A 15,860-nucleotide genomic window follows, 5' to 3' on the forward strand; every position below is an offset into this window, starting at 1 on the left:
GAATGAAGATGAAATCATAAAAGCGTTCCAAAATCATGTCAGAAGAGGCGGGAAAGGGCTGCTTCAATGCAATTGACACCAAAATAAAAAGTACCTTCAGTGGGATGACATTGGGCTCATCGTTCTCCAGCAGTGTGATGAGGTCTGAGTGGATATGAGACCAGCGCTTCTTCATTTTCTGATCTCTCCTGTTTTGTCTGCAAAGCCAAACAAATCAATTACCATGCAATACCAAAGAAAAAATAAATACATTTGTCGTTTATTGTTGTATTTTCACTACGGACTCAAAAATGTTGGTCAATCTCAGCTTTTGTCTTTGGAAAAACATTTTTAAATAACCCTTCTGAGTGGCATTTATGATACGTGTGCACAGTATATTTTAATATTTAACATGCAGAAGTTTACACACACACACACACACACACAGACACACACATATCGTGTTATTGTCTTGTTGTCAAATGACTGAATCTAACAATAAAGTCAAGGTAATTCATTGCTTTATTGTGAAATACTTCGTCACGAGAATGTCTCACACTGGTTTTATACGTGTCATACACACCTGTAGAAGATAAAGGCAATGATGGCAACAACAACCACGGTGACGGCCAACACAATGACGATGATGTTATAGACTTGAGAACCTGTAGTTTTAAAAAGTATTTTAAAAAAAAAACATCTATTGTGATAAACAAATATAAAGTGTGCTTAATCTCAGCAGAATGCTATTTTAACATTTGCACAAGTGGCCAAATTGTGATCTTTTGCTGCATTCCAGATGATTCAGAATTTGGGATTTTTCAACCTCTGAATTGAAAAAGTGAATTGGAAATCCATTTTTTCTCTGGCTCAAGTCAATTCTACAATGGTGGCACTCGTACAGAAGCACACATTTAGCGTAAAAAACATTGATTAAAAGCATTTTAATGCCCAAATAATGTACAATATTCACTACATTTACAGATTACTTTGCATTATCATGGACTACGTTTCTACAGGCTGTATTTACGTTATTATTAACACCAAGTAGGTCATATTTACACTGGCATTTATTTATTTGGTTTTTTTTTTTTTGACTGATAGAATTGCGTCAAAAGTACGGAACGGATTGTGTCAAAATTTTAACCAAAGATAGACCTTACACCATGGAAGATTCCATTAAGTTTTAGAGGGGATCCGTATCACTATATATGTATTGACTCTGGATCAGAAATTTTAAAATTCCTTTTTTTCCTCATTGTTGGAAAAATTTCACAAATTCATATCTTGGTTCGTAAATGACCGATCTTTATGAAATTGGGCTCCGTTATATCAGGTTTGTTCCTCAGTTATCCAACAAAGTTTGATCCAGATTGCACATTTTATCACAATTGCTTAAAAATGAAGGTGTCCACACATTTGGACCCACTGTATTGTTATAAACAGGGAAAGCAGACCTTTCCATATTTAATCATCTGTTTTCATGATTTTGAAATGCTTCTTTATAGGGATGTAACGATTAATCGTAAGGCAGTTAAAAATCGATTCATAGGTATCACGGTTGATATCGATTTTCTGAAAATTGAATCGCAGTATTTTTTTTAACCAGCAGAGGGCGCTATCCACAAGTGTAGGCGGCGGGCGGAGTCTGCTAATACTTTCTTTCTGGCCGCCTTCTACTCTTAAATATGTTAATAAATGATTCATTACCCCTTTAACACCGAAAGAATATCTGTAATATTACTTGAATATCTGTAAAAGTCACGTTTTTCTATTAGCTCTGTCTGCTAGCATAGCTTCTCTTCTTCACTGCAAGATATCTGCATGCCAGCCGACCACTGTGTTACCAGCGCCCTCTGCTGGTCCAAACAAATATGACGTAATTTTTTTTTTTTTTTTTTTAAAGTCCAATTGTTAAGGCACAAAATACATTTTCAGTTGCACTTTTAAAAAGAAAAAGAACTATTATGCAGTTTTGCATTGTTTATTATAAAACCAGAATTTAAATTAATAGGCTTCATTTTCATTTGTATTATTCCTTTGTTTATTTCATTCAAGATTTATTTTTAGTTAAATTGCATTGTTTTGAGTAGTTTATCAAGGAATTCTTTTGACAATGAAAAATAAAAGGAAAATAGTACAGTATTTTCTGTCTACAGTCCCATTTTGTAAAATAAATCGTGAGAGAATCGTATCGTGAACCCAGTATCGTGAATCGAATCGTATCGGGAGTTGAGTGAATCGTTACATCCCTACTTCTTTATCATAGGCAAGGCATGGCAAATGTATTTGTAGAGCGCATTTCATACACAAGGCCACTCAATGTGCTTTACATGATCAAAACGTGCAACAGAAAACATTCAACAGCTTAAAATCTATGAGTATAATTTAAAATCAGTTAAATCATTTAAAATCATCAACAAACACATGACATCAACAACAACATGACCAAAAATCTCCCTCGCAATCATACGCAGTAGAGAAAATAAGTGCCTTTAACTTTGATTTAAAAATGTTCACATTGGATGCTGACTTCAGCTCTGCTGGCAGTTTGTTCCACTTCTTTGCAGCATAACAACTAAAAGCAGCATCACTATGTTTGTATCTGGCCTGTGACCTCATAGTCTTAATCACACAAACATTATCTATTGCCGTCATTGTAAACACTATCCTGGTTGGCCATGTTTTTGAGATATTTTGACGCCCAGCATCTGGAACGCTTTGAAGATGGAAATCGGAATTTTCAACTGGGAAATTCCAATTTCCGAGCTGTCTGGAACGCAGCATGGGTTCGCCAAGAGGCTGTGTATTCTTAGAGTGCACGACCCTCATGATATGAAATCACACACATGATTTAATAAGAGGAATACAGTTTGTGATGACGATAAGACTCGTGGGGTGAATAGAGGAGTTGTGTGTTTGTGTGTGTGTGTGTGTGTGTTTTCACCAGTGTGTAGTTCGGATTCAGGAAGTCTGTTTCCCCAGATGAGAGTTGGGTTGGACTCAAACTGTATTGTTGTGTTGTACTCAGAATCAAACATGAATAAAACCCCGTACTGTAGACGACAAGCAGAAAACATGGCAGAGGGATTGTGTTGACATCTATTTTTGAGCTACTGTCATAAAATGAGTACCTTGTTGTCAGTGGTGGTGTAAATGACTGTCAGGTTTGTGTCTCTGTCTCCATGCTGGTCCAGCTTATAGTTTCCAGCTCGGCCTGAGCACCAATAGAAAAAATAGTTAAAAAAAAATACATTGTCATTAAATGTTTCTGGTCCTATGTGTAGAGACAGCAGCTGACAGCACTGATCAACATCATTCCTCTGACTCAGGTCTGCACTGGAGCTTTGATAATGAATAGTGACCAATGCTAATGAGCACCTGTCTCACACACACACACACATTCAAACACACACACACGGATTGTTTGCTAAATGTGCATTAACGTGGGTTAATAATGTGACGTGACACCACCTAAATATTCTATCCAACTGCATTTTTTTTTTTTTGTGTTAAAAAAAAAGGTTTAAATGCATAAAATAATTTAAAATAATAATAATAATTTATTTATCTATTTAAATGTTACTTATCTGTAACATTTTTGTGTTAAAAAAAGGTTTAAATGCATAAAATAATTTAAAATAATAATAATAATTTATTTATCTATTTAAATGTTACTTATCTGTCTGGCCATGTCTGCTGTTTGGAAAAAAAATCTTCAAATTACTCTCAATCTATTCAAATTAATGTCCTATTATAGTCATATTATAGTCCTGTAAAAATATTTCTATTTTTATTGATGCCCATTCTATGAAATATCACTAAAAATCTTTATATGTCATTGACCAACGTTATAACAGTATAATTAGTGTTGATATGATTTTTATTTTATTTATTTATTTATCTATTTTTTTATTGTTATATATAGATTTTTTTCATCTTGTTTTAATTTAATTTATTTTTTTATTTATTTTTGCATTTTTGTAAGCTCAAAGGAACTTCAATGACTTATGACGCTACAAAAATATCTTTAAGGATGCCATTATGATTGTCATTATCCTGTCCTGACATCCCTCATGTCATTCCCCATTCACTCACCACTGAACGTTCTGTTTCTGAAGTATTTGGAATTCAAGACCTCCAAATTATGAATATCGCCGTGGTTTTGGGCCGCAATTTCTTTCATGACGATGCCTATGAGCAGCACTGAATCATGGTACGCAGCCATGTAGTCATTCATCTGTAGAACACACAGCAGAGTGAGAAAAAAGCACAGGGAAAAGAAAAGTTAAGTGTTTGTTTCTCCTCACCGTGCTGTTACTGGTTAGATCCTCGTTGATGATGTAGTTTCTGTTGGGCATCGTCAGCACCAACACGTTCTGCATCTCTGGCATAGATGATGAGCTGGTGTAGTATTCGTCACTGTCAGAGGAAAGCAGGAAACCAGTTATAACCTAGGTATAGCAGATGCTTTCTAATTTCTGCCCTCTGATTGGTTAATATCTATAAAAAAAACAACAGATTCACATAATTTACAATGGGTGATAGAATAGAGTTAATAATGTAGCTGTCAATAATCAGATTAGAGATTATAATAAAGCTACAAAGTGCTTTTAAATAATAATAATAATAATAATAATGCATTGGATTCATATAGCACCTTTTTTGTCACTCAAAGCGTTTTACAGTTCTTTCACTGACTCCACACTTAGTGGTGGTAAGCTACTATTGTAGCCACAGGTTTTTTTGTAGGAATATTTTGTAACTATTTTCCTGACTTTTTAGTTCAGGAACTATTATTATCCCAATTGGAGCTGGGCAATATGGACCAAAACTCACATCTTGATATTTTTCTAAAAATAAAAAAAAATGACAATATACAATATAAATATACAATATTTTTAACTCAATAAAGTCTTATCAGAAAGAACATTTTGGTTTGATTTATTTAACATTTATTAACAGTTGCGCAATTCGTCCCATTTTTTGGCTTTTTCTCTACTAAGGGACAGCACGTGTGAGTGAGTTCTGTAGTGTGGTTTGTTCAGGGGAAGATGTGGGTTCGGATGCACTCAGAAATCCATTTAACTGTGTTTTTCAAGCTGTTCTAAGAAGTAGCAAAAACAGCGACTCCTAAAATGAGTATTTTAATACAAAATAAGCTACAAAAAAAAAAATATATATATATACTGTATATATATATTGACATAGGCAATATTGTAATTTTCTATATCATCAAAACAGAAAACTCAATATATCTTGGATCTCGATTATATTGCCTAATCCCAATCATATTATTAATATTAACTGATATCTAATTTCTTCTTTTTTTTCAACAATACAATGTTTTTGTCCATTCCTGATGCAATTTTTACAGTTATTGCTATTTTTATATACACATAAGCACAAAGACATGCATGAAAATGAATAAATAAATAAATAAGCAGATGAATTACTCTCAGTACTGACTTGTAAAGATCAATGAGGACAAAGAGAATATCACTGTTTCCGGCCTCCTTAGAGCCATTTTTCACCTTGAGCAGGTCCATTGGTGATCCACACATGATGAACACTGCAAACAGAATCACAAATCAGTCAAAGTGGGGTACGGGTACCCCCAGGGGTACAGAAATTGTCATAGTGGGTACATGAATACTAAAATACAAATTACACATTAGCAGATGTAAGACTATCATTACAGATTATTATTATTATTATTATATATTGTTCCTCAACGAAATACGTAAAATTCAGAGACAAATGCCACTGTAGGGCTACATTGTATGTGACATTACATCAGTGATTCCCAACTTTTTTGGGTCATGACCCCATTTTAATGTCACACATTTTGGCGTCTCCAGAGACATTTTTTCTTTCTTTATAGAATTAGCTTTTACTAATATTTGTTGTTGCCAGGATTAGAGCACAAAGTGACAAGATGGACCAGCTCAGATATTTTTATTTGGCGTTTTATTCGAACTGTATTTGAGAAAGTAAAAATATAGAATACAGTTGTTTAAAATTGGGTTCGTGTGTGGTGTAATAATAATCAAAACATTTAAAAAAAGAAATACATTAAATCAGTATTTGTATAATTATTATAAATTATTAGACTTTTCAGGGGGCCCCATTTGAATTCCAGGCGACCCCGCATGGGCTCACGACCCCAAAGTTGATAAAACCTGCAATAAATTATTATTATTTTGGTTTTTTAAGGCGTCAAACCATAACACTATTTTCAAGAATATAAACTGGGACATGAATTGTTCATTTTGGGTCAGTGTTGAAGGTTAACGTCTATAGCAGGGGTGTCAAACTCATTTTAGTTCAGGGGCCAAATACGGAGCAGTTTGATCTCAAGTGGGCCACAGATTTTACTGCAGAAAAAACAAGTAATTTCACAATTATTGTGCCTTAGTTTGCACTTCTACGTATACATAAAATACAAAATATGTGAAAAAAATGACAACATTCAAGCAACATGTGATAGATATCAGTCCCAACATGGTCTTAGTTTTAAATTTCCTACATTTTGTGACTAATCTACATTTAATTAAGGGAAATATTTTGTAATAATTTCAGGAAAATTGTAGGATTTTGTAAGAATTTTGAGTTTTTTCAACTCTTAAAATTAAAAATGACTGCAATCGTGTGATATAAACACTGGGAGTGTTGAGTTTCATTTACACAATGGTTCATGTTTTCTCTGTCAGTTTTACTTTCTCCTAAGGGCCGAATCGGATGCTCCAAAGGGCCGGATTTGGCCCCCGGGCCATGAGTTTGACACAGACGTGCTCCTGTTTGTGTCACTATTACACAGAAAGAAACAAGATGAGGTCTATTTATCTTTCACATGACTGTCACACTTTAAAACTTCAGATTCTGCCTTGCAGCAAAAGGGTTCAAAGTACTATTTTTTACTGCATCCAGCAATTTTATTTTGTCTTCTTTCTGTATAATAATATGTTAAGGTTTCATTTTTTCAGACAACATTTTTGTCAGGAAGTTTACTTTGATCTTCTGACATGTTTCCACTGCCATACATCAAAGCGATCAGCAGTCAAAATCAAAGTACATTTCCTGTAAAGAAGTTGTCTGAATAAATGAAACCATAACCTATTATATTTACCACTTTTATCTTTTCCAGGTAAACATTTTGTCTTTAATCCATTTAACCCGACCTTATGATCCCTCACTCAAATAGTGACTGCATTGTGTTGACTTTGTAAACCCAAAACTAGTTATATATTGAATACTTTTATAAATAACACATTCAAGCTTATTTATCCATTGTCATGCCTGCTCTAGAATCCTAAGGAAAAGGCTTTTACATACATTAAACACTGATCTGGTACGTGCTGGTTTTTAATTACACCAGAGTTCTATAGCAGCTCATCAGTTTGTAAATATCATACAGTTGAAACCTTTTTTTTTCCTGTATAAAATTTGACTTTTTGGGTCTCCTAAAAAATTGTTTTTAAAAAAAAAAAGAGCCTTTATGTCCCATATAAAGCCTTAGACAACAAACAATGACTCAAACAGATCATTTTAACCTGTATTATGGACGCAAATACTAAATTAATGATAGATTACATGGTAAACTGGTAAAACAGACACAGGTCATTTTTTATTTTATTTTATATTTTGGTAACTCTGTTTTCTTTATTTACAAAGCACCTTTAGAGGTATAACAACTAGGGTAAAAGATATAAAATCTGTTTTTTTTATTTACAAAGCACCTTTAGAGGTATAACAACTAGGGTAAAAGATATAAAATCTGTTTTTTTTATTTACAAAGCACCTTTAGAGGTATAACAACTAGGGTAAAAGATATAAAATCTGTTTTTTTTATTTACAAAGCACCTTTAGAGGTATAACAACTAGGGTAAAAGATATAAAAACATTCTTTTAAAATGCACAAAAAAAACCCAAAACAAGATTTACCATTGCTCGTCTTGTTTGGTAACGCAAATATGTCTTTGAGGTCTTGGGGCCTGTGCACCGGAGTCAATGAAACGTTCTTTGCAAACATGTCTCTTTCCAGTCCATTCATGTACCTAGGAGAAGAAGAAGAAGAAGAAGATTTGTATCCTTTAATTTAGCCTCAAGTGTAAAAACAGTAATTTTCTTCATTTTATTTTAATTTTGTGGTGACTTGAATTCACGAGGAAGTGGAAAATACTCACCAAAAGCAATCCTCTGTATCGGCAACATTTTTGACGAAGTAGGCCGACCCCCACTTTGGCTTGATTACGTTTTCATATTCCCAGAAATGTGTAAAAAAGTGTATAATCTTGCGTGCAGGTGGAAGGAGACGTTGGAGGTTGAGTGCGTAGTCACAGCTAATGCCAAAGCTTCCCGCGGAGATAATGGGTATACTGAGGGCCATGCCTTTTTCCGCACTGACAGGACAGAACAAAAAGCTTTTGACTTATTGATGGTTAAATAAACAGTTTCTTGCACACCAGTCCACCAAAACATTCTGACAAGTATGTCCTAGGAAAGGACAAACATCCAGATATACTGTAACTGAGATGATGTTTCACTCAGAACCACTGGTGGACTGGGACAAAGATTCAGTCCTAGCATTTTCTGTCCACTACATTATCAGTGACACCATGTAGAAGCTGTTATTAAGTCAGTGATGGTCAACATGTGGCTCTTTATGTCTTCATTTTAATTATTATTCCCCCAGAAAACCTAAGGTGGAAACTATTTAACCCGTTTTTAACTATTGCCTTAGGTCATTTTGCAACTTTCTTTGACTGATTTTTGCCCCTTTTCAATATGTTCAATGTTTTTTTGTCAATTTTTTCCACTTTTCATCGAATTTTTGTCTTTTCTTCATTTTTTTTGGCCACTTTTCATTCAAATAAGCTAACTTTTGCCCAATAAATACCACTTGTTTCCTTGATTCCCTACATTTAGCCTATTTTTGTTCCACATTTTTGCCCCTTTTCACTATTGTTTGCCACTTTTTGCTCATTTAAGCGACCCCTGTGCCATTACATACCACCTGGTTCCACTTTATTTCCCCATTATTTGGCCACTCTTGGCTGCTTTTGGCTCATTTTAGTCACTTTTCAGTCTTTCCTTTCCCTGCCACATATTTTCCATTTTTGGACCATTTTTGGCCACCTGTCACTAGGAGTGTGAAGATATCTCGATACGGCAATATATCGCGATATTTTTTTCAAAACCCTTTCTGCTTTTTCACTAAAATGTGCAGGTAGGTCGTCACAGAAATTTTGTCACTGTTTGTTGAAGGAACCAATGTATTGTTTACTGTAATATTGCACTATAATGGTGTCACTGGTAAGAAAGAGCCTATTTTTTGTTTACAGTAAGCACTATTGGAGATACTTATTCGTTTACATTTGTATGTTGACACTTATTTACAGAAATGTTGCACTAAAATACTGCCACTGTTCATAGGACACTTTTTCAATTTATTGTTTTTCAGAGATATAAAATAAAAATTTATTTTTTCTTGTTATGTCAGATTATCGTAGATTGACTGCTAACCAATATATCGATAATCGCAGAGATAATCGTTATCGGGAGCTTTGTATCGCTTATTGTATCGTGAGGTACCCACCCCTACCTGTCACCATGTCTGTCCTCCACTCGCTCATCAAAAAAAAAAAAAAAAAAAAAAAAACCTAGCAAATCGAACCAACACACTTTGGGTCGACGGCCCACCGAGATGATTCCCGGTATGCCAGATACCAACACATACAGTAATACTACCGGAATGACTTTAAAAAGCCCACGTTGATCCTAAAGTATTCCATACAGTTGTGATATTATACAGTACAATGGGATCATGTGATCTGATGTGATCTTACTAAATTCTGGACTTGTTGCTGCTAACGTCATGGTGCAGATACCAAAGCGCTCCTTCAGAGGTGTAGTGTATAGTCCATGCTTTGATAATCTATGGCTGTTATGTCAGTATAATAGCTAATCAGTGTGTTTTGTACCCAACAAAAGATCGTTCTACTAAGTTCTTCCTGTTAATTCCCTTTATTTCCCATGGAAGGTTTCCAACTTTGAAAAATCGCGGGATTGCCCAATTTCTTGGTAATTCCAATATATAATAGTTTTTAACCTTGTAAAAGTGCTTTGAGCTGCATTTACTGTATAAAAAGCACTTTTTTAAATAAATGTAGCTTGATTGATTGATTGAGAATTACCTTAAAAAGTTTGTTTTTGAATATTCCCAAAATTCCCGAGTTTAATTTTCAGACAGTGGAAGTTTTCCGCCTCTTTGCAACCCTATTTATGACATTTAAATATGTCCAAACTTTGTTGTCTTTCATTCATCTCCCAAATCTTAGATGCACAAATGCATGTTACAACTTCTGATCGGTGCATATGTGCACCTTTACCTATAAATAATTTAACTACAATCACATTGGCTAAAAGAAAAAGTAGAAATGGGGAAATGTTGTACTTTATGCATTCTGAATATCATGTGGCAAACAAACACTTACTCCACGATGTCATGGGTTGACTTGGTGCATGTGGGCCCAAGAACTGCAGAGCCCAATGCTTTGGTTTCCTGGAAAAAAGGAAAAAATACAAAATCATTTTGATGGTTTGGATGGAACAGTGCCATCACATGTGAGTCAGTGTGTTGGTTAATTACTGACAGATGCCATTTGCAAGATAATCATTCTGGATCTAAAGTGCAGGTGATCAATGCTCATTAAAACACACTGTGTAATGGCACATTCACTCACACAAGTTCCTCCTGCTGTGTTTACAAGATGAAGACTTCTACAGTCCATGGGTTATAATGATAAACGTGTACCGTGCCTTTAAAGTAGATCAAAGCATGTGGAAAGTACTCACAATCAGGTTTATTAGCTCGTCCAGCCCTTCACATGCCTGACAACCTCCTCTCTTATAGAAGGTTGAGTCAAACCCACTGAAGACAGCCGTAAGGTTAAAGTTCAGATCTACAGACGTGTAGGAGAGACAGATTAAAGGCTGTAGTAAATGTAAAAGTCCATGGAGTATCTAAAGCAGTGTTTTTCTACTGGGGGTACGTGTACCCCTGGGGATACGTGATGGCACAACATGGGGTACTTGAGAGAAAGTGGAAAATGAACAAATGACGTGAGATGACCAGAAATGATTATAAACTATAGAAATAAATCTATTCAGAAGCCACTTACTGACAACCTGCACTAGAACTCTAAACTTTGCACCCAGATACTCTAGTTTGTATAGTCTGTTTTATTCCATTTGTATTTATTCTCATTTCCTAATTGTAATACATCCCCTTAAGATGTTTGCTTTTACTTACTGTACACAAGATACCTCTTTTTCCTATTTAACTGTCTGCACATTTCTTGTATATTCTGCACACCTTGAGTGATCTAACAAGTGTAACAAGTGAATTTCTCCATTGTGAGATCAATAAAGGATTATCTTATCTTATAAATCAGTGTTTTTCAACCTTCAACCCTGAAATTTCTGATAAATCAAAACACGTTTTTTTAAATGTTTTAATTATTATTATTTACTAACAACACAACTGTATTTCACTTTGTGAAATATAAATCTATTTCAACTAAAATGCAGTAAAGCTCAAAAATGATCAAAAACTAATTTTGTCTTTGGGGTCGCCAGAAATTCTTGATATATAAATCGGGTCACTGCACTAAATACTGTTTATTTCCACTTATTTACAAAATGAGAGTCTTTAAAATGTGTGTTATCACTTGTTCATTCCATCATTATGTTCTAGTCGATAGTTGTTTATAAATTTTAAAATGTTGCAGTCGGCTAAAGGGGGTATTTAGATTGAGAAATAAGAAAAAGGTTGGAACTAGAGCCAAAAAAGTTTCACAATGATCTATAAAGCACTAGTTTCAAGTTAAACCACTTTGATACAGTTGTGTGCAAAAGTCAGGGCACCCCTTTAAAAACAGCATATTTTATATATTTAAAAAGTTACATTCATATTTACTGTCTCTGGTATATGGGAAAAAAAAGACAATATTGTCAGGAAACATTAATGCATAGTTACATTTTATTTTATAAATTGAACAAAATTACAAAAATGAAAAACATAATTTTGGCATGTGCAAAAGTCGGGGCACCCTACAGCATCAGTACCTTCAGTACTTAGTAACACCCCCTCTGGCAGATATCACAGCTTGTAAACGCTTCTTATAGCCAACAACAAGTCTCTGGATTCTATTATTTGGGATTTTTCCCCATTCTTCCTGGCAAAAGGCTTCCAGTTCTGCAATATTCCTAGGACGTCTTGCATGCACAGCTCTTTTAAGATCTACCCACAGATTTTCGATAATGTTTAAGTCGGAAGACTGTGAAGGCCATTCCAAAACCTTCAGCTTGCGTTTCTTGAAGTAGTCCATGGTGGATTTGGAGGTATGTTTAGGATCATTATCCTGTTGTAGAAGCCATCCTCTTTTCAGCTTTGGCTTTTTTACAGATGCTGTGATATTTGCCTCCAGAATTTGCTGGTATTTAATTGAATCCATTCTTCCCTCCACCCGAGCAATGTTTCCTGTCCCACTGGCTGCAACACAACCCCAAAGCATGATGGATCCACCCCCATATTTAACAGTTGGCAAGGTGTTCTTTTCATGAATTACTGCTCCTTTTTTTCTCCAAACATACCTTTGCTTATTGTGGCCAAAGAGTTCTATTTTAACTTCATCAGTCCACAGCACTTGTTTCCAAAAGTCATTAGGCTTCTGTAGATGTTCTGTTGCATATTTTTGACGTTGTATTTTATGATGAGGTCGTAGATAAGGTTTTTTTCTACAGACTCTTCCATGAAGGTCTTGTTTGTGCAAGTATCGGCGCACAGTGGAAGGGTGCACCACCACTCCTGAGTCTGCTAAATCTTCCTGGAGGTCTTTTGAAGTCAAATGTGGGTTTTGGTTTACCTTTCTGACCAGACTACGAGCTGTTCTCTCCGAGAGTTTCCTTGGTCTTCCAGATCTCTTCTTGACCTCCACAGTTCCCCTCACCTGCCATCTCTTAATTATGCCTCGCACTGTGGAAACTGCAAGCTGAAAACGCTTTGCTATCTTCTTGTAGCCCTCCCCGGCATTGTGGGCATCAATTACTTTCATTTTTTCTGTCTTACACAGCTTCTTAGAGGAACCCATGGTTGCTGAGTGTTTGTACAAGGTTTGTGGAGTCGCCGTATTTAAGAAACCCTCAAATTTGCACCAGCTGGCACTCCCTAATGACAATTGTTGACACATGCTTCAGGACCAATGAGCTGGTAGAGGTCTGAGCTTGTAAAAAGAATCTGACACTTTGAAACTCTCAGGGTGCCCCGACTTTTGCACATGCCAAAATTATGTTTTTCATTTTTGTAATTTTGTTCAATTTATAAAATAAAATGTAACTATGCATTAATGTTTCCTGACAATATTGTCTTTTTTTTCACATATACCAGAGAGACAGTAAATATGAATATAACTTTTTAAATATATAAAATATGCTGTTTTTAAAGGGGTGCCCTGACTTTCGCACACAACTGTAAATACCCCCAAAAAGCTAATGTTAACAATTATGCTATCACGAGCTAACAGTTTAGCTAGCCCAATAATTTAAAGCTTTTTTTTTTGCATATTACTGATTCCACAAAAAGAAGTTTCTTTTTAACCATTTGTGTGATTTGTTTACCTGTAATGTATTTACTGTAGCTATCCAATAAAACAACAAACCTGGCAATAAAGCCGAGTTTGGAGATAGCAAAGCTGTCCAGAAGCAGGTCAATATAATAAATTACATGACTATTCAACTAAAGTATCTTCTGATAGTTATGTCGTTTTCCCACAGTAAGCTAACCCCGTTGTTTAAAACTAAACAGCTTTAGCCTACTTTAGCCTACATTAGCTTACTTTAGCCTACTTTAGCTTACTTTAGCCTACATTAGCTTCCTTAAGCCTACATTAGCTTACTTGCTGAAGACTTTGTCATATTGTAGACCAAATGTCAAGTTAAGCTAACAGAAATCATGCACTAACCGATAATGATATCATTAGATATTTATTAGGTGCTTTATTACCCAAGCTAAAGGTTGAATCTGATCGGTTGTTTAATCATTCACTGATGCTGTTAGCGTTAGCCACCTCGACGATGCTAAAAGATATGAACGTACATCACAGAAAAAAATCACATGTGATAATTAGGGAAGAAAATAGATGTTTTAACTTTTGCATTAGATAAATGATATTGGGAAATATTTTTTATTAACAGATTACAATCTTTGTGTTATTGCTGATGTGTCAACTTTCCTTGTTATTGCAGATATAGTCATTACATATTCATGTTAATCATCTACAAAAAAAAAATCTGAAATATACCTAGAAATTATGTATTGACATCAGGGTTGGGGTCAATTATAATTGTAGTTGCGTCAATAAGTTAATCACAATTATGGCGTAATTATAATTGTAACTGAGTTTATATAATTGACTTTGTACTTGTAATTTCCATGAACATTTTATTAAAAAATTGTCAATAATTTAACGCAAAAGTAGGGAACCATGCTACAGTTCTATGTACAGTTCTACACACATGTAGTAAATTATTGAAATGTGTTCCATATCAAGCTTCCCCACATTTTACCATTAAAAAAAAAAGAAATCTAGGCGTATACTGACAAAAAAGTCTCAGACTCCCACACTAAAAATATATTTTTTAAAAACTATATTATCGTTGATTAGGAAGTCTAACAAGGTATCCAAAAGTTAGGAAATAATTAAGTTGTTTTAGTGTATTTTACAGCTGATTTTGGACCTGTTTTATTTATTTTATTTATTTATTTATTTATTTATTTATTTATTCAGTTTATTTCCGACATGGTTACATTCACTTTTTTTTTTTTGTACATGCCGAAAAAGGAGACGAGAGAAGCAGTTTGCTTATCTGGGTCCCGTCCCCTGTTTTACCATCGCAAATTTACATGGGTTTACATGTCTCTCTGGTCAAACATTCTTGAGTTGTTCTGAACAGTCCTTTTTTGTGTATTCTCATCTGTAGTCAGTGTTGTCTTGTTTTTATTCCTCCTCCTCTTTATCGTTGTTCGTGCTGGCCTTGTTCCCTGCCAGACGTTGTTAGCATTCCTCCAGTTCAAGAATAGTTCCTCTTTCGAAGGTGTTTGGAAGGTTTTTCCCTTTTCATCCATAATGTCACCACTCGGGAATGTCTCTTTTGGACATACAAGTTTGCAGCTTGTTTTGTCTCTACATCAAGGTTAATCCAGCGGTTGTTAGTTCTATTGGCAGTGTTATATTTTCCACTGTTAGATTTAACTTGTATAAACACATTATTATATCTTAGTTCATAAGCAAGGTAGTAATTTCATTGTATTATATCTTAGTTCATAAGCAAGGAAGTAATTTAATTGTATTATATCTTAGTTCATAAGCAAGGTAGTAATTTCATTGTACAGGAAAACGTGTTTCTAACTGCACAAATGACAATAAACACTTTGAATTTAAATTTAATGTAATCCTTAATCACCCCACCACCTAGCAATTGAAATGAATAAATGACAGACCTTTTTTACTCTTGGTTTCCACATTTAATTCAGTCTCCGTAAAATAATCACAGTCTGAGTTTTGTTTCCAGTGTTTATATAGATCTGGGTCCATATCCATGATTACCATCAGTAATGTTGTTGTTTAGGTGGATCCTTTGTATTTTCCCAAGTCTTCCATCGTTTTGATGAGGATTGGTTTTCCGTTCTCTTCTCCCAGTGGTGTGATATAAATCCTGCAGTTTCTTGTCCACGTCCTCTCAATTTTTCCTCCTTTTTTTATTTGGCGTGCCTTCCATGCAATGCTTGCATTTTGTTTCGTCAGGTTTTCATTGATGTA

The 15,860-nt window shown here is 34.7% G+C and overlaps 1 protein-coding gene across 1 annotated transcript in view; it reads right to left on the reverse strand.

Annotated features, from left to right (window-relative positions):
- The window catches only part of gucy2cb (guanylate cyclase 2Cb), a 30,025-nt gene that overhangs the window by 12,743 nt on the left and 1,422 nt on the right, over nt 1–15,860 (reverse strand). Inside the window, exons 2-12 of the mRNA XM_028476644.1 lie at nt 10,837–10,943; nt 10,476–10,543; nt 8,166–8,381; nt 7,924–8,036; nt 5,449–5,551; nt 4,290–4,401; nt 4,078–4,219; nt 3,114–3,196; nt 2,927–3,035; nt 563–644; nt 95–197 (exon numbers count right to left, since the gene is read on the reverse strand). Of these exons, the coding sequence (XP_028332445.1) occupies nt 95–197; nt 563–644; nt 2,927–3,035; nt 3,114–3,196; nt 4,078–4,219; nt 4,290–4,401; nt 5,449–5,551; nt 7,924–8,036; nt 8,166–8,381; nt 10,476–10,543; nt 10,837–10,943 (1,238 nt within the window). The remainder of the gene's footprint in view (nt 1–94; nt 198–562; nt 645–2,926; nt 3,036–3,113; nt 3,197–4,077; nt 4,220–4,289; nt 4,402–5,448; nt 5,552–7,923; nt 8,037–8,165; nt 8,382–10,475; nt 10,544–10,836; nt 10,944–15,860) is intronic.

Source organism: Gouania willdenowi, chromosome 19 (assembly GCF_900634775.1).
Source record: "Gouania willdenowi chromosome 19, fGouWil2.1, whole genome shotgun sequence".
In the NCBI taxonomy this organism is placed as follows: domain Eukaryota; kingdom Metazoa; phylum Chordata; class Actinopteri; order Blenniiformes; family Gobiesocidae; genus Gouania; species Gouania willdenowi.